Below are 18,280 nucleotides of genomic sequence, written 5' to 3'. Positions count from 1 at the left end.
ACTTTGAATGTATTATGTCCCCCCAAAAGCCAATATCTTTGATGTAATCTTGTGTGGGCAGACCTATCAGTGTTAATTAGATTGTAATTCTCTGAGTGTTTCCATGGAGATGTGCACCACCCAACTGTGGGTGATGACTCTGATTGGATAATTTCCATGGAGGTGTTGGCCTGCCCATTCAGGGTGGGTCTGAATTAAATCACTGGAGCCATGTAAATGAGCTGACAAACAGAAGGAACTCAGTGCAGCTGAGAGTGAACATTCTGAAGAAGAGCTACAGCCAAGAGGGACACTCTGAAGAATGCCCAGAAGCCGAGAGAGGAACTGCAGTTTGAAGATGGCCGCTGAAAGGAGACCCTTGCTCCAGAGAGGCTGAGAGAGGACAAATACCCCAAGTGCAACTAAGAGTGACATTTTTGAGGAACTGCAGCCTAGAGAGGAACATCCTGGGAGAAAGCTATTTTGAAACCAGAACTTTGGAGCAGATGCCAGCCACGTGCCCTCCCAGCTAACAGAGGTTTTCCGGACACCACTGGCCATCCTCCAGTGAAGGTACCTGATTGCCGATGTGTTACCCTGGACACTTTATGGCCTTAAGACTGTAACTGTGTAACCAAGTAAACCCCCTTTTATAAAAGCCAATCCGCTTCTGGTGTTTTGCATTCCGGCAGCATTAGCAAACTAGAACACACCTCATACTCTAGGAACTTTGTACTGCTCTCCTGGCCTTTGTCTATTTCCCTGGCTGGTGTAGGTGCTTTAAGGGCAGCCTGCATTCTCCTTCCCTTGGATCTCTTTCAGAGAGCCTAGCCCAGAGCAGAGATTCAATCCCTGGCCCCATCCCTCCCTTCTTCTTTTTTTTCCTTTCTTCCTTATTTACTGAGATGAGTACTGTTGGGGTACTGAGCTGAATCACAGTCACTGAGTGACCCCTCTGTTTATTAAGAAAGATTAACTGTGAGCCAGTCTGTGCTATGAAGTGTCATAGGTGATATACCAGATGTGGGTACAGAATACAGTAATGATCCCTAGAATAGCATGGACACTTCTCCAAGGGAAAAGGGAAAAGGCTTCATAAAGGGGGCAAGTCTGGAAAGATGTCCACTTGTTCGCTACATGGGCTGGCAAAGCAATTCACTCTAGGCAGAAAGGATGGCACGGGCAAAAGCCCTGAGGCATTAAACAGGCACACATATTCAGGGAACTACATCTAATTAGCTCCATTTGACTCTAGCGGAGAATGAAGTACAGTGGTTAAGAAATATGGCTGGAGAGGTGGGGGAGGGGCCAAATTAGGAAGGGCACTGAATGTCAGCCTAAGAAGTTTATCCTGTAGGGCAGGTTTTCTCAAGCATGCTTTAAAGACACACCAACACACACACTCACACACACACACACAGACACACTTGTTAAAAACTCAAATGCCTGGAACCCACCCTCCTTTAAGGAATCAAAACTTCTAGTCATAGAATTGAGGAATCTGCATTTTAAATAAACACCCTAGGTGAGTCTTATAGAACAATCATCAAGTTTGGGACCTCCTTCTGTAGGCAATGGGAAACTTATATATCTTCTTCTGTGTCCTCATTCTACATCAGATACTAAAACGCCATGCAAACAAATGCTATCTTCCCATCTCCCCACCTGTGCCTTGGCCATCACCACTCTTTTCCTCATGCAAATGAACCCAGCTTTTGAAGCCAGTTCCAACAACAACTTTCCCAGAAAGTCTTCTACAAACCCTAGGCCTCAAATGAAACTTCCACTTCTGGACCACACCAAAATGCCTACTCTCTATATAATTTACCTTTCACCAGGATGCCCCTCATTGTGTTCACAGAGATGAGACATGCCCTACCTCATTCCCAAATGGGTTGACGCTTTCTGAGGCCGGGGTCTCTCAAGGACCTACAATCTGTCAGGTACTCAATCTGTAATGTTTCATTTATTCTTCAAAAAATTCCATGAAGTAGGTTTAATGATCCCACATTGCAGATGAGGAAACCGAAGTTCAAAGGAGCAGCCTGGCTTGCCAAAGGCCATACAAGCAAGAAACAGGAGAATGATCCTCCCTGACCAGCTCCCACTCAGAGGACAGAGCCTCCACCAACTGGCCTTGGCACCTGGGCCAGTGCAGGTTCCTGGGCCAATGGGCACTTACCACACATCCCGAGGAGTCCACCTGGCGGTCAGACACACACTTGAAGTTGCGGGTGCAGCCCCCATTGTTCCGCGAGCAGTCACGAACCGGCCCAAAGGAGGACAGTAAGTCATTGATGGTTTCAAAGTATGTGGACAGCATTGCCTCTTCCCTTGGAGAGAAAGAGCATGGTTAAAGCCCAGAGAGATCTGCAAGCAATTAAATTTTAAAAATTATATATTCATTTGCTACATTTAAAACCAATTTTTTAAAATATATTTGTAATCAGGAAAACAATACAAATAAATATTTGTAAGTAAAATAATAAGAAAAACAAAAAGAAAAATAAAACAGTATGCCATCAGTTGCCATGGTGCTTAAGTGTAGTTGTGATAGAGTTATACCCTTTATTTCATTTGTCCTCATAATTGTGGAAGGTAGGTATTAGATTTCCGTTTTACTGATGAGTGAACTGTGGCTCAGAGAGGTGAAGTGTTTGCTAAAAGCTACCCAGCTTGTAAAGTGGCAGAACCAAAGTCTGTACCAAGCTCCATCTGGATCCAAAGACAAAGCTCTTCCCACTTACCAACTCTTAACTTGCATCATAGCTGCTTCTATAGTCAACAGCTCCCTATGGCAACTCTGCAAAATGGGCACATTACTATGATTGCTACTTTATGGATATAAAATTGAAATTAAAAAAGTTGTGGTGCTTGCCTCAAATCACACAGTCTATAAACAGAGCCCAGAGAGAATACAGAAGTAACTGGTCCTAATATCCCAGTATATACGTTTTCAGACTATTGCATACAAGTCACACTTTCAATACTGGTAGCAACAGCTCTCAGAAAGGTCATGGACTCCACTGGCATCCTCCATGCCTTCTCTTGTTCCTTTCGTCAGTCTTGGAGCTCCAGGTTTGAGTCTCCTAGCTCATTCCCTGCCTCTGGTCTTATTCCTTTCTGGTCCATCCTTCATCCTGACTGCCAGGAATTTGGTAAATCCCAGCTCTGATCAGATACCTCTTTTCACAATCCCTCCCATTACATAGAGAAGAAAATCTTAATATGTTAACCTGGTAGTCATGGCTCTTTATAATCTGGTCCCTGCCCACCCATTTTCTTTCTGCTCGCCACAGTCCTCTTCTCATCCCCTGAACACACAACTGTAGGTCAAGTTTCCTGCAAACAGATGCTAAGATAGAGGGTTGCACACAGTGGGTGGCCTCTTGGGTGATACACCTCTAGGAGGGGAGGAAGGCAGGATTGGGCAAAGGGAGAGGCTGACCTGCAATGTGGTTGGATCTGAAGCCTCAGTTAATCCTGCGGGGAGCTCTGGAGCTGGGGCAGCCCTTCAAGGATATCAGGAACTGAGGCAAAGGATCCAGGCTTTGCATCTGCGTATCAGCCAGTCGTTGGCCAAGGGCTGCCTTCTGGGAGGTGGATATCCTTGGGTGAGGCAGTTCCTTGTGGCTGAACGCAATGCCCCATGAGAGACTCAGCTGTGGGCCATCAGCAGCTGACGTTCACAGCTGGGGGTCAGATAGGCTGGCCCTGAAGAGGGGATCTGGGTGCCCCTTCACCTCCCAGAATCCCTAATTATGCTCTTCCTTGTCTAGGATATTCAACTCTAATATATCTACCTGGATGAAATCCTAGGCATTCTTCCAAACTCTGTTCATATGTCATTCATATATTCACACATTTTAGTTCATTCAGTCATTCATATGCACATATTTACTAAGTGTTTACTATGCTCCAGGCATTGTTCTAGACATGTGGGATACAGCAGTGATGTCGGATGAAGACCTTATTTCCACCTGGCGAAGATCTTACTTCCACCTGGCTTACTGTCACCTCTTTTGTGAAACCTTCTCCTTTCCCCAGCTGGACCTAAGTCCTTTTCCTTTTGAGTGCTTTGCCTAAACCTATGATCTCAATGACATTAATTATCAGTTCTATGGTCTCCTAGAGAGGTAGGGCTAAAAATGTATTCATCCCTCTTTCACCCCCGGCACAGGGCCTGGTAAGGAGCATGTGCTAAGTAAGTACTTTTCAAATGAAATAAAGAAGCATCTAAAGGCAGAGTTGCAGTCTCCACCAAAAAGCAGATTTAACAAGAGTAGGCTGTAGTCTCTCCAACAGGATCCCTGCTCCCCAACTCTGGGCTACCAGTACAAACACTTCAGGTTCAGAGCTGGGGTAGATTCAAAGGAGAAGGCATGACAAGAGATGTGGGGACAAACCTCTGGCTTCCTAACTTTGTACAGAGTGAGTACAACAGGTGCAGGGTGGAGAGACAATCAACAGTTTCTGAAATGGAGCTCATGGAAGATTTGCCACTTTTGAATCATGGAAAAGGGCTGAGGGTCCTGGGAAGACATTAAAGCTATTAAAATATTAACACCCTTAGAGAGACATGAAAAAATGGAAAGAGACAGGGGGAGACAAAGAGAGAAGCAGAGATGATCTGAGAAAGTGAGGGAGTAAGAAAAGAGAGAAACATGGAAAGAGGAGAAACAGAAAGACAGGATCACACACAGTAAGCCAGAGGTGATAGATAGATGATGAGTGAGAAGGAGAGGGAGTGGGGAGGGGAGGGGGAGGTGAAGAGAAGGGGAGAAAAGAGGGAGAGAGGGGGAGAGGGAGAGAGGGGGAGAGGGAGAGAGAGGAGAGGAAGAGAGGAAGAAACAGAGACAGTAAGAAAGAAAAACACAGGAGTCAAATTAGAGTTTAAAAGCGAAGGAGATGGAGGCAGAGAATAATAAGTGAAAAGAGAGATAAATGAAGAGAGAGTGAGCAGGAGGAAGAAAGAGGGAGAAAAAGGAGTAAGAAGCAGAGATTAAAAGAGGAGAAAGAGAGGTAAAGAGAACAAATGTGTACATATAGATGAAAAGCATGGTAAAAACACAGGGAATATGGGAGTGAACCAGAAGAAGAAAGAGAATGGAAGTGAAGAGAAAGATTGAGTGGAAAAGAATGCACACAAAGAAATACAGAGCAGAAACAGAGGATAACACAAAGAAACAAAGAAAGTGAAGCAAGAAAACAAGCAAAAAATGTCACCTTCCAGCAGAAACCAAAGACAGCTCAGGCTACACAAATAAGGAGGCTGCTAGCTGTTAAAAGGATGGATTCTGCATAAACATCAGTTACATGAGGGGAACATTACTTCAAACGCAAAGACCTGACACAGGGGCTGTTACTAAGTCAAGAGAAGTGATTGTGTCAGGCCAGCAAATGAAGAATCTGGGTGCAGAAGAGAAAGAGCTTAAGGCAGATGCTGCTATTTTCTTAACTCGGGGACTTAATCCCTCATTCAGCTGCCAAATCCAGGGTTTAGGGTATGTTAGGATCTTAGAGGCACCTCAATAGGAGGCAAAGGGATTAACAGAACAGCACTGGGGTCAGTGGTGGGGTGCGGGCATGGTCCCACAGTGGGGAACCAGAAGACCTGGGTAAGAGTCCCTGCTTTGCCAGAAATAATCATCGTTGCCAACACCGTCTTCATCCTTTATGCTTCCCTAGCACCTGACATGTGCCAAGAGCTGTGCTGAATCCTTTATCTGTACTGTTCCTTGTAATTTGTACAACAGTCTTATGAAGTCCACATTTTTATTTCCATTGTACAGCTTAGAGAAGCTGGGTTTTGGGAGGTTATGTCACTTGTCCTGGTACAAAGCAGTGAGGCCAGAGTTTGCATTCAGATCTGCCTAGCTTCTGGTTCTAAGCTCTCCACGCCACGATTAAGCTTCTTTAACTTGCTCTGTGTCCTTGGGCAAGTCAGAGTTCTCCTAACGGTAAGGTGGGTGGGAATCTGTGTCTGTTCCTTTCATGCTTTAGAGGAGGAACCAGAAGGGCAGAGCCCATGTGTCTTTTGTGTACCTCCAGAGGTACCCATGTGTGTGCAGCTCACAATAGCCCCAATCCACGGTAGAGTGAAAGGGGGCCACATGGTGTCATCTCCTGGGGCTGCCATAACAGGGCACCATAAACTGGGTGGCTTAAAACAATAGGAATTGATTCTCTCATAGTTCGGCAAGTCCATGCTCCTGCTGAAAGCTCTAGGAAAGAATCCTTCCTTGCCTCATCCAGCTTCTGGTGGTTTCCCATCATTGTTGGCATTGCTTGGCTCGTGGCTACATCACTCCAATCTCTGCCTCTGTCATCACATGGTCTTCCTCCCTGTGCATGCCTGAGTGGGTCCCACCCTCTTCTTGTAAGGACACCAGCCAGTGGATTTAGGGCCAGCCCTAATCCAATATGACCTCATCTTAACTAATTGCACCTGCAAGACCTTGTTTCCAAGTAAGGTCACATTCTGAGGTTCTGGACAAACATGAATTTTGAGGGAAGTAAGAGTCAACCCCTACCCACAGTTCTGAGGAAGTCCTCCAGCTCTCACAGGACAGAGTCAGGGCTAGGGCACTGTCCTCAACTCTCACTCCAGTGCTCCTTCAGCACACCGGCCTTCCGACCCCTGACTTTTCATGGTCCACTATGGTATTTACAGGGTGTGATGGTTAGGTTCATGTGCTAACTTGGCCAGGTGATGATACCCAGCTGTCTGGTCAAGCAAGCACTGGCCTAACCATTGCTGTGAGGACATTTGTGCCTGGTTAATAAACTAACAGGCTGGTTTATTAAATCATCAGTCAATTGGCTGCAGCTGTGACTGATGACTCACCAAAGGGCGTGTCTTCCACAATGAGAGAATGCAGTTGGCAGGATTTAATCCAATCGATCAGTTGAAGACTTTAAAGCAAGACATATAGAAGACCTTCACTTCTTTGCTGACCAGAGAAGCATTTCCTGAAGAGTTCGTTGAAGTTGCCAGTTCGTTTCCTGAGGAGTTCATTGAACATGTTCGTCAAAGATCCCAGTTCATCTCCTGAAGAGTTCGTCGAAGATCCCAGTTCATCTCCTGAGGAGTTCGTCAAAGTTGCCAGTTCGTTTCTTGAGGAGTTCATTGAACATCTTCATTGGAATTGCCAGTTTGCTGACTGCCCTACGGAATTTGGACTTGTGCATACCCACAGTTGCATGAATCACTTTTATAAATCTTACATTCTTAGATATCTCTCGTTGATTCTGTTTCCCTAGAGAACCCTAACTAATACACAAGGTTTGCAAAATCTTAGGAAAAGTGTTAAGATGCAGCCACTTTCCATGCAGTCTGAGCCTTCATTTGAGAGGAGAAAAGACCAACATTAGTGGAGAACCTACCCCACCCCAGGTGCTGTGCAGCGGACTTTTCATCTCTCAACCATGCCTCTCAATCACCCACATAATGTGTGTTGGCAAACTTTTTCTGTATAGGACCAGACAGTAAATAGGCCTCACAGGGCAGAGAATCTCTGTCACAACTACTCAACACTGCTTTTGTAGTGCAAAAGCAGCCACGGACAATATGCAAGAGTGAGCATGCTGTGTTCCAAAAGAAGTCTAGATTTGGCCCTCAGGCTATTTGCTGAATATTGACATTTCCTGTTTTACATGTGAAAAACCTGAAGTGCCAAGAGGTTAAGGCACAGGTTTAAGTTCACTCAGCTAGTCGGTGTTGGAGTTGGGATTTGACCCAGGTGTGCCCTACTCCAGAACCCACTTTTTATCTCCTACATGAAGTTTCTTCTGAACTCATTCAGTCTTCTCATCTGTAAAATGGGAAAAACACTCTGTCCCACTCTCAAACCCGTAGGATTATTGTGAGCACAAAGTGACATAATGCATAAAAGAATTTTGCATATTCTAAAACCCAGTGCAAATTTACTCGATATATTCATTCATTCAGCAATGATCTGCACACCCATTGCATATCAGGTACTGAGCTGCTTCCTATTCCGGCTCTGCTTTGGCCTCTCTGTGCCTCTCTTGCTGCAACTTCTAAGTTCAAGTTCAGACATTGTCCAAGATGTTCTCCAAGTACTATTCCAGCTCTGACAGCCTAATCCTCTCTTTTTTCCTTCCTAATAATGCTGCCTTCATAACCAAGACAGCCAGACCCCACCAGGCTGGGTGAGGCTGCCATCCTCTTATTACCTGATTGCTCAAGTGCAAATACATCATTTGGGTCTCAATTGGCCGTGTCAGCCTGAGCCCCACGCAGGGTGAGCATTAGGCAGGGCGGCTGGGAACAGATGCTGACATGGCCGGCTGTTAATAAACACCAGGAAAGGTCTGTGTCACTCAGACAGAGGTGGGAATGGATGGCTCAGGGTGAGACAGTGACAAGCTCCCCATGGATGCAGACTAATCATTCCCTGGAAAGGAAGGGCAGCCTTGTTTGCAGAGCACAGAGGCAGGGAGCAACCACGGACAGCCGCTTGGTAAGAAGCAAGCTTCCCTCTGCCCCACCCCATCTTGGGGTTCGTGGAGACTTCTCAGCAACCAAGGGCCTGAGCAGCAGTGTAGAATAGCAGATATGAGGGCAGGTTTGTCTGGCCTCAGACTGTCCTGCATTGGAATCCCAGCTTCACTTGCTATGTGATCTTGGACAAGTCACTTAGACTCTCTGAGCTTCAATTTTCTCATCTGAAAAAAAGGGGATTTTAATACCTGGCTAGCAGAGTTAGCGTGAGTATTAAGTTAGATAATGTATGTAAAATGTTTGGCATATAGCAAGTGCCTAATAACTGATAGTAATTAGTACTGTCTGGATATCCCTAAGTTGCAAATATTGTGCCTTGAGAATGTAAGGAGCTCAATGAAGTGGAAGGGAAGGAGGATCTGGGACCTCGAATTGTTTAACATTTTCATTGATCCTAATATGTTAACCTAGCACTACAACATGTGCCATGGGACCAGAAAGATAAGGCTCCTAACACAAACTTGGGAAGAAAAGGGTCTGAGAAGGCTTTTGAGAGGAGGCAATATTGAACCCAAAGCATAAAGGATGAAAATAAATTAGCCAAATGAAGGAGGGTGGTGTGGGGTGAGGGTATTCCAGGCAGAGGGATGTAAAGTGATAGGGCCTAGAGGTAGGAAAAGGTAGATCCTGATGCGGAACTTCAGGCCCTGCGAGGAGGCTGAAGTGGTGGGGTGGAAGTGGGGTGTGATGGCCGGAGCAGCATCCACTGAGCCAGGTGAGAAGAGGCTTTGAGGGGGTGATTCTGGACTTCACCCTGGGAGCTATGGGCTGCCACCACAGGGAGAACATAGATTTTATATTTTATAAAAATCATCATAATAATAACAACAATAGTTAATGTTTAATGAGCGTTTACAGTATGCCAAGAAATGTGTTGGGACCAGTGAAGATTCTGTAGGTGAAGCATTAATACACTGCCTGGCCCCTGGTAACTGCTTCATAAGGATTCATTGATAAAGAGAGGAATGAGCTGGGGCAAGCCACAGGCAGGCTGATTTGGGCTTTTCAAAAGTCTGATCTATTCAGCAATGGGAATGCTACTTCCCAAAGTACCTCTGCTGACCGCTGCGGGTTGCAGAGGATGGATGGCGATTTTCCAGGATGGTCGTGGAGCAGAGTCAAGCTTCCAGGGTGGGAATGTACAACAACGTGGTGATAGGACAATAGCAATGGCTTCAGAATTTATGACATGAGAACTCTGGCTGAACACAGATTATTTAACTTAATTCTTGTCATAGCTGATGGGATGGTGCTATTATTATCCCCATTTTGTCGATTAAAAAGGAAATGCACACGTTCACACACACCACCCGGGACTCACAGAGGTGAGGGCACCTGCTCCGTGTCCATCACGAGCCCAGGCGGCGGAGCCAGACCTCCACCCCATGGGTGTGTGACTCCAATCCTGCTGGCATCCTGCCTTCCCCGTTAAGATCCCGTCCCACCTGGAGATGCTGGGACTGACATGCCAGCTGACACAATTCCCCATCCCCTAGCTATTACGGTCTGCACTAATTGAGGCCAGGAATACGTATTGCTGTGCGGAGTGGTCTCATGACCCCCTGGGAGTGTCTTGTGCCTTTGAGCAGCTTGGAAGCGCCCTGAGTATTGAAAGTTCTCGCTCGCAGCCCCCAGCACCCTGAGCTGGCTGCAGCTGTTCCCTGAATAAGTGCAGGCAGGGAAGGAGGAAGGGTGACAAATATGGCTCATCAACTGTGTGGTCTTGGGAACAAAGAGAAAATGATTGTGTCCACAGACCATCTGCAAAATGGGGACCATAAGATACATCTCACAGGGTCATGGTGAGGACTCAATGAGAGAAACGATGGAAAAGCCCCTCATCACAGCAGGACACAAAGTGGGGCCCTCAATAAAGGGCCATTGTGTTTTGTCAATGCATTTGATCATTTAACAAATATTTACCCAGAACTTCCCATGGAGGCTGGATGTCAAGGGTACAGAAGAGAGAAAATCAGATGTGGACTTTGTTCTCCTGGAGCTTAAAGCCTAGTCAATATAACAGGATCACTCAACAGTATCTGCATCTACCTCTACACCTCCCCATCGCCCCACCTCTGTTTGTCTATCTCGATTACCTGTAGCTCTAGCTCTACCACTATCTCTACATTTCTTTCCATATCTGTAATTACAAACTATGATAGATGCTTAAAAAATACAGGGTATTGCACCAGCCTATGGCAGAAGGACCAATCTGCTGTATGGAGTGGGGAGAATTTCCCTGTGGAGTGTCAGGTTCTGAAAGCAAACCATCCTGTGGCCTCGGTCACAACAGGGCTTTCCCAGGAAGTGCCGTGACAAGTGCCCCTTTCCCCTCCGCTGTGCATACAACCATGAGTCAATCTGATCTCCTTGACCACCGTCCCACCAGCAAAAGCTATCATCAACTCCCTGTACTTGTTCAAGAAATTCTCTTCACCCACCCCCCTTTCTCTTGCCCCTTATAAATCCAGTCATTATTAAAAAAAAAAAAAATGGAAAGAAAAAGAGGTTCACTGACAAATGCTGCGGACGGGGGGCCATTTATTCATGAAATACCCACATGCAGTCATTGAGAGTGCCTCACATCTCTCATCTCAGAGAACAGCTCATTACGATGGGTCTCCAGAGGCAGGAGAATACGAGGTTCTCAGGAGGGTTTGCACAGAAAGCCAGTATCTTCCCCAAGCTGGGGGTACACCCTGTTGCCTAGCAAGGGGGGTGGCCTGACAACCTGGGGCCCCAGCGGGAGCTGCCTTGAGCAGGGAGAGCCAACGTTCAAGAGTAGACAAGGCCATGTCCTCGGCCAGGAAGAGCACTGCCCTGTATTACACAGCCCTGGGATATGGGTCCAGCTCTGCCTCAATCTCCTGTGTGTCTCTGGGTGACCTTCCACCCTCTCTGGGCCTTAGATTCCCTATTTGTACCTATAAAGGTCCTTTCAGCTCAAGTTTTTAATAGCATTCTGTGGCTTCCCAAGAAGGCTGACAGTGTTCCCAACTGTCAATTTCATGTTCAAAGATAAGGAAAGAGAGAGAAAGAGAGAGAGAGAGAGAGAGAGAGTGAGAGAGAGATAATTTATTTACTTTGTTTTATACCTGAGGAAATCAAGGGATTTATGCAGTTGGCAGGGAAATAAGAAATACAACCGAGTCACCATGAAGAAGGCTTGGACTCATACTAGACCTAAGAGTAAAAAGTAATAAACCTAATAACCAATTCTTAAAGCTCTTTAGGTTGATGTGAGGATTGCATGGGATACTAAGAGCTCCCTGTGGGCAGGGGCTTTGTCACGCTCACTGTGGCATGCCCAGTGCCCAGCGCCTAGAAGAGAGACCGGCACCTGGTACAGATGCCCAGATCTTTGTTGGACAATGAATAAATGAATGAATGAATGAAAACTTACGTGAAACATCCTGCCATTCAGCACCAAGCACATAACAAAGACCAATACACAGTGGTTTTTATTGTTGTGGTCTCTGTTTTGCTAACAATAACTCAAGCCCAGAGGAGGGGGTTTGTAACTTGGTGCCAAGGACCTCTTTGACAGCCTGGAGAAGCTAAAGGGCCACATCTTAGAATAATGCTTTGAGATGCATAAAACCAAATGTGAAAAGAAACAATTCACAGATGGACATAAAAGAAACCATTTATCAAAATATGTATTTAAAAAGCCAACTTTGATATGATAATACATATGCTTGTTAATCACACATGAAATAAAAAGATCTAGGAGCAGTTGTAATAACAACAATAAATTCAAAATACTGATGAGCATAAACTACATTTCCAGACATTTGCAACAAATGAAATATGAAACAGAATTATATGTGATTTCTCCTGGCGACAAAGTCACAGTTACTGTTAACATATCCACATTGATTGCCCGTGTTTATAATAGAAGGAAATGTTAATTTCCAATGAAAGATGAGTGAAAGTGAAGATATAATTGTTTTCCCAAGTAAGTTCATGGCCCTCCAGCATGGACTCCGGTGAAGAACCCCTGCCCAGACTGATGCTTCCCTCCAAATATCTGTTGCTTTGTGAAAGTCATCAGAAGCTCAGATTCAGATATGAAGAGACAGGAAATTAAAACTCAGCTATGAAAACACCAAATAACATTGTGAGGCACATGTGATGTGGTGAAAGAAGAGACTGGTTTCAGAAAAAAGTTTTAAAAAGCTATTGGGCTGTCCTTGCATGAGTGGCCTCCCTTCTCTGAGTCTCAGTTTCCCCATCTGTAAAAGTGCCACTGCAACATTTCCTTGCAGTGTGAGCAGCTGGGGGACTGGCTGAGAGCAAGGCACTGCACCTGTGCAAATGTGCAAAGGTTAGTTTCTTTTTGTCTCCCCTCTGTTCCTTTTAGGGTATGAGAAGTTTATTCCAGCCACCTATCCCTTGGACTGCTGAATGTATGCTGGCTGGATTTATTTCCACATTTCCTGAGCACTCAGTGGGTGCCAGGCCCTCTGCTATATACTCAGCATCTGGGGGAGCCGAAACAAAGCCCCTGTCCTCAGGTGTGCAGACTGTGGGCAGAGACAGCAAGCAAAGAGTTACATTATGAAGCCCAGTGAGCAAAATACATTACAGATGCATAAGGACAAGCTGTGAGATCCTCCAAAAGGAAGCAGTGAATTCTGCCTGGGTGGTTGAGGAAGGCTTCCCAGGGGAGGAAGTGGTGACTTGGGCCTTGAAGGAGGATGAGGATAATGATGAGAAGGAAGAGGAGAGAGAAGGAGCAGGAGAAAGGCACAGAAAGTGTCACTATGCAGAGTGGCTAAAAGGCAGAAGAGACGAGGAGGGAGGAGAAGCAGGCAGCGAGTCCATTATAATGGTGTGCAGTGGGCAGGAGAAACGGAAACTTGCTGGGTTCTGCTGTAGATGTTTCATCAGCGTTTTCTAGGTCAGTTCCGTAAGGCAGATATTATTAACCCATTTGACAGATAAGGAACCTGAGGTAGTAAAGACACCTACGATCACATGCTTTCTTAAAGGTGGAGCCAGTGTGGCTCTAAAGTCCACGTTCTCTTCTCGTTGTGGTAACAAATGCCACTTAGAAAAGATTGCATTCTCAGAAAAGTCACCCAATGTCAGAATCTGGAACGCACAGCTTGAGCAATAGAACTTTGGCAATTGGGCAAACGCTGCTTATTTTCCCCAAATGCAACCCTCCTCCCCTTCCCTTGCCTTGCACACCTGCCTCCCTCCCCCCCCCCCCACCTACTATCCTGCCAGTTGCAGCCACCAGTCCATGGGGGGAGCATTGATGGTGAGCGCAGTGACAATAGTGGCCACAGCCTGCTCTCCAGACAGCTGTCACCCAGCAGCCACGGTCCTGGGGGAGTGTTCTCACACCCAGACACTGCTAGGGGCCTGTGCTCCTGCTTTCCTCCCGGGGACAGGCTGAGGCCTGCAGTGAATCCCAGAGTACAAGCTCTGCTGGCCACATCTGAGTCAGGTGGAGGGAGGGGTGAGGGGTTTCTGAAAAATACGAGGTGTTTAGAAGGATGGGGACAGGTAGAGACTCTGGCTTACAATCTCATAAGCTTCTCTTGGCCAGTGCATATCGGGCTCATTTGGGTGATAAAGGGCCTGGAAACCACTTCCCCCACTGTCTTTCAAAACCTCTCCTCTCTTCACCTATTCAAGCTAAATTAATCATGTTCTCCACAGCCTCCTCACTCAATGTTGAGTGTTTTATTAAGACTAATAACAGGGTGATGAGCAAGATACTATTCCCTTAAATCCAATGTTGCACTATGGGGAGCTCTCCACCTGCATTCTCTCATGCAAGGCATCCTGGGAAAGAAGTATGTGCAACCCCACTCAGATGGGAAAACTGAGGTTCGGAAGTGAGAGATTTGCTTCCGGTCACAGAGTTAATCAAAATTCAAACCCCACTCTGTCGGCCATGGAAGCTGGAGGTGCTTTTGACTTCCATGCTATCTGACCCTACTGCCAACCTATTTCACAAGGTAAATGTTTACAAGCCAGCTCCACTGTGAGCAATCAGAAGGGCAGCCCAGGACTTGCCCCGGAAAAGGGTATAGTGGATGTCTAAGCAGAGAAGGAAAGAGGCAGAGGAGGAAAGGTAGAGGAGGGAGGGGAAAGTAGGAGAGGACGGGTGGGGTTTTATTGCACCCACTAGACTGAGTTTCTAAAGGCAGAGTTTGGGGTTTCTCATCGCTGCCCCTCCAAAGCCTAGCACAACGATACTTAATGGTGGGGTGTGTGTGTGTCAGATATTTACTGAATGCTTGAATGAATGGAGGGCTGCATAAACAACAATGAGAACACATTGTGGAATTCACGCCCACCTCTGGCCCAATTTTCTGGTGAATAGGCTTTTAAATGAATCAAAGCTTTCCAGAGCTGAAGGCCCTGTATCCTTGATGCCTTCCCCATGGGGAGATGAGATGATGAAAATGAAGATCAGTGTGAAACTCTCAGCCCCTTAAGACCTGGTAATTCCCACGCCACGCGCAGGGTCATGATGCACCCCAGACTTCAGTTCAGAGAGCAGCCACCAGGCTGGACATTCTCTCTTCACATGTGTCCTTTAAAGCGGCTTTGTAGTACCATCCCTCGTGCCATGATTACCTCCTGACTGTAGACGGCCACAGCCGTGCACATGACCAGGGCAAAATTCAGCAGAGATTCAGGACGGGAGTGGGTTGAAGCCTTCTAGGAAATGTGGGGTAACAGAGACAGCTTAGGAACTAGACAGTCACTTGTAACCCCTAAATGTTTCAGGAGCAAGCTGGCCGAGAGTTGAATAGTGGAAAGAGTACTGAACTGAGAGTCTGAGAGATTCCAAATTGTTTCTGCCACTAGTTCACTGTGATTTGGGGCAAGTCCCATCTCCTTCTGGGCCTCAGTTTCCCCATCTGTGAAGAAAAGGCTGGGCTTAATGTTCCCTCAGGTTGCTTTCAAGGTGAACTGCTTCAGAAGTTGCTGCAGCTCCCCAAGAGGGAGCAGGGACACAGCTGCTCTGTTCCCTGTGGGCCCTGGAGGAAGTGCCCTGATGCTCTATGCTGGTAGAAGACCCTACTTTCTCAGAACAAGGGCCTGGAAAATTTTTAAGGCCTGCCCAGGAGTCTGAGGCCTCCTTCCCACAGCTCAGCTCGGTTCTGCCTCTGCACCCTGCTCATTCAACATTTAGGCTATGCTTAATGAGCACCATATCCCAGGCACTGTCCTAGGCCTGTGGAGGTGCACAGGGATGTTCCTTGTCCTCAAAGCACTTGGATTTAGGTGGGAAAGAAGCGTATGCAACGTGCAAAAATTACCTAATGGCAGACGGCCTGTGATTGAGGGCCAAATCAACCCTAACCAGTGCAGTGCTTGTTGTTTTAACGACCCTCTGCAAGGTAGCATTGTGTCATTTTCAAAGTGATGCTGCAGACATCATTTTAATGGGCTATCAAAGTTGTCCTTGGTCTCACTGTTTCCATTTGACAGGTGAAGAAACTGAGTCTCTGGGAGGTTGAATTCCTTGCTTAAAACACAACTTCCTGATTTCTTGGGCAGTGTCCACAGTTTGCAGAACCAGGAGGGTCTCCCCAGAGGAGGGAGTTTGAGTTGGGCCTTAAAGGTGGCAGAAGGACGACAAGAGAGCATTTGAGGGGACCACATGCCAGCAAAGGGAAAGGGACCCTGGGAAACAGACTTCTATTTTACAAGGATGTAGGGAACAGATACGATTCCAAGTGTTATTAGAATAAAGGCAAGGAAGAAATGGGGAAAGAACACAGTTTGGAGCACAGGAATATTATTCAAGGTCAGAGTGAAAAGAAACTGAGTTAGAATCTGTACTTTACTGGGTGATCTTGTGAGAATCACTCGATTTTTCTGATCCCAGCTTCCCTACTTTTCAAATGGAGATTATAGCACCTACCTCTTAGGACTGATATGAAAACAAAAGGAGGTAAGCCATATGAAGCACCTCACGCATTGCCAGGCATAGATCAAGAGTCCAGCAAGTGTAAATTCCCTTTTACTGTACCTCTGAGTCACCACCTGGAGTGGTTGCTGTCTTTTCATGGTGTTGACAGGTTAGGAGAAAATGCAATTTCCCAAGAGACCCCAGCTTGTATGAAACACAGGCACCTCTACCTGCCAACAAAGAATTATTGTATCCTGTATCTCAGAAATCCTAGGCAGGAAAAGGCTGTGTCCAGTCTTTCAGCTAATGGCAAAGAAAAAAAAAATTGTATAGTGGACAGTGAGTTACAGTAATTAAACACTAGTAAATTCATTTGCTGAATAAGAAATATTACCACTTTGAAGCATCAGGGTTATCTGTAGCACAGTTTAATGAATGGGTTTTTTTATATAATGAAAATCACCAGGTAATTGCCCTCTGATCATCAATAATTGCAAGACCAGTAGGTATCCAAAGCTTGAAAAGATGATTCCTAATTTCTCTAGGAGCTATTAAATAATTATCCAACCATCTGTCCATGCATCCATCCCATCCATCCATCCATCCATCCATTTATCCATTCATCCATCCATCCATCACAACAATATTTACTAAGCACCTACTATGCCCAGCCCTGTGTGACAAGCAGTCAAAAATACAGCTAGGAATAAACTGTGGTCTCTGCCCTGACAAAGCCAACAGTCTTGAAGAACAGAAAAGACATGGAGAAAAGACTGTGAGCGGTCTGTAGGAGTTCAGGAAGGGAGGTCACTTCCAATTTGGGATTAGGGGAGTGAGTAGGAGTTGGTGTGTACGTCAACAAGGATCTTTTGAATTTTGAACTGTGTGTGAGTATATGCTTAACCAAAAGTAAATTATTTTAAAAACATCAATGATGGTTCTATGGGAGGAGGAAGAGGAGGAAAATGAGGGGGCAGGAGCAGAGGATCATGGGCTGAAAACCGGCCCTTATGTATGAGCTAGTGTCATGAGTGGGGAGCAAAAGGCAAAAAAATAAGGAGACTAGATTACAAACAAGGTGGGCTTGAGAAATGAAAACCTTAAGTGTAAACTATTCTCCAAAGGCTTGCCTATATCTTAATTTGCATTTATTTGACAAGAGGATACTAGTTTTCACAACCAAGTTAGTGAATATTTTTGTCAAACAGTAATTCTTACCTATGAGGGCGTAGTTCAGTGCTCATTTTCCTAGTCTACTTGTGGGAGTATAAATTACCAAAATTTATGGAAAGCAATTTGGCAAAATATATCAAAATTCTTGAAAGGGTCATATACTTTGACCTAGTGACCACAGTAATCAGTAATAAATTCAAAAGAAAAAATGAGCAAAGCAGGTGAAGTTGTACAGACAAAGATGTTCATAACAGCATTTTCTTCAGTGGGGAAAAAATATCCATTAATGAGGATATGCTTATGAGTATTATGGTTTGTTTCCACAACAGAATATTATGTGAAAATTGAAAATCATGATTTCCAAGTACAGCTCATTATATGTAAAAAGTTATCTTATAATATTGTTATTTTTTGAACTAAGAAAATATATACACAAACACACATGCACTATAATGGGAGAAAAAAGACTTCAAGGAGGAGGTGGCATTTAACTGGGTTGGAAGCTTGTGGATGGGGGTGAGACAACAAAGTGGGCAGCCCTTATACTTGTTTATGTAACATCCCTGTCCCCTTCCTCTGGTAAAAGCATCCTCATTTAATTCTGTGGAAATTAACATGCCTCCCATCCTCTTTACACACCTATACATTGGATACAACCTTGTCAGTTCATCAGTTGAGGTGTCTTGCCTTCCTCTGGCCTACAAGTGCACGAGTGG

At 45.5% G+C, this 18,280-nt stretch overlaps 1 protein-coding gene across 3 annotated transcripts in view; it reads right to left on the bottom strand.

Moving 5' to 3' along the window:
• Positions 1-18,280, bottom strand: part of ASTN2 (astrotactin 2) — a 926,574-nt gene that overhangs the window by 398,721 nt on the left and 509,573 nt on the right. For all 3 annotated transcript variants that reach the window (XM_037797191.1, XM_037797194.1, XM_037797193.1), the window contains exon 11: positions 2,162-2,312. In XM_037797191.1, coding sequence (XP_037653119.1) covers positions 2,162-2,312 — 151 coding nt within the window. The remainder of the gene's footprint in view (positions 1-2,161; positions 2,313-18,280) is intronic.

This window comes from Choloepus didactylus, chromosome 10 (assembly GCF_015220235.1).
Source record: "Choloepus didactylus isolate mChoDid1 chromosome 10, mChoDid1.pri, whole genome shotgun sequence".
Lineage (NCBI taxonomy): Eukaryota > Metazoa > Chordata > Mammalia > Pilosa > Megalonychidae > Choloepus > Choloepus didactylus.
The sequence above is the reverse complement of the archived record's forward strand: the minus strand, read 5'-3'. Positions and strand labels throughout refer to the sequence as shown.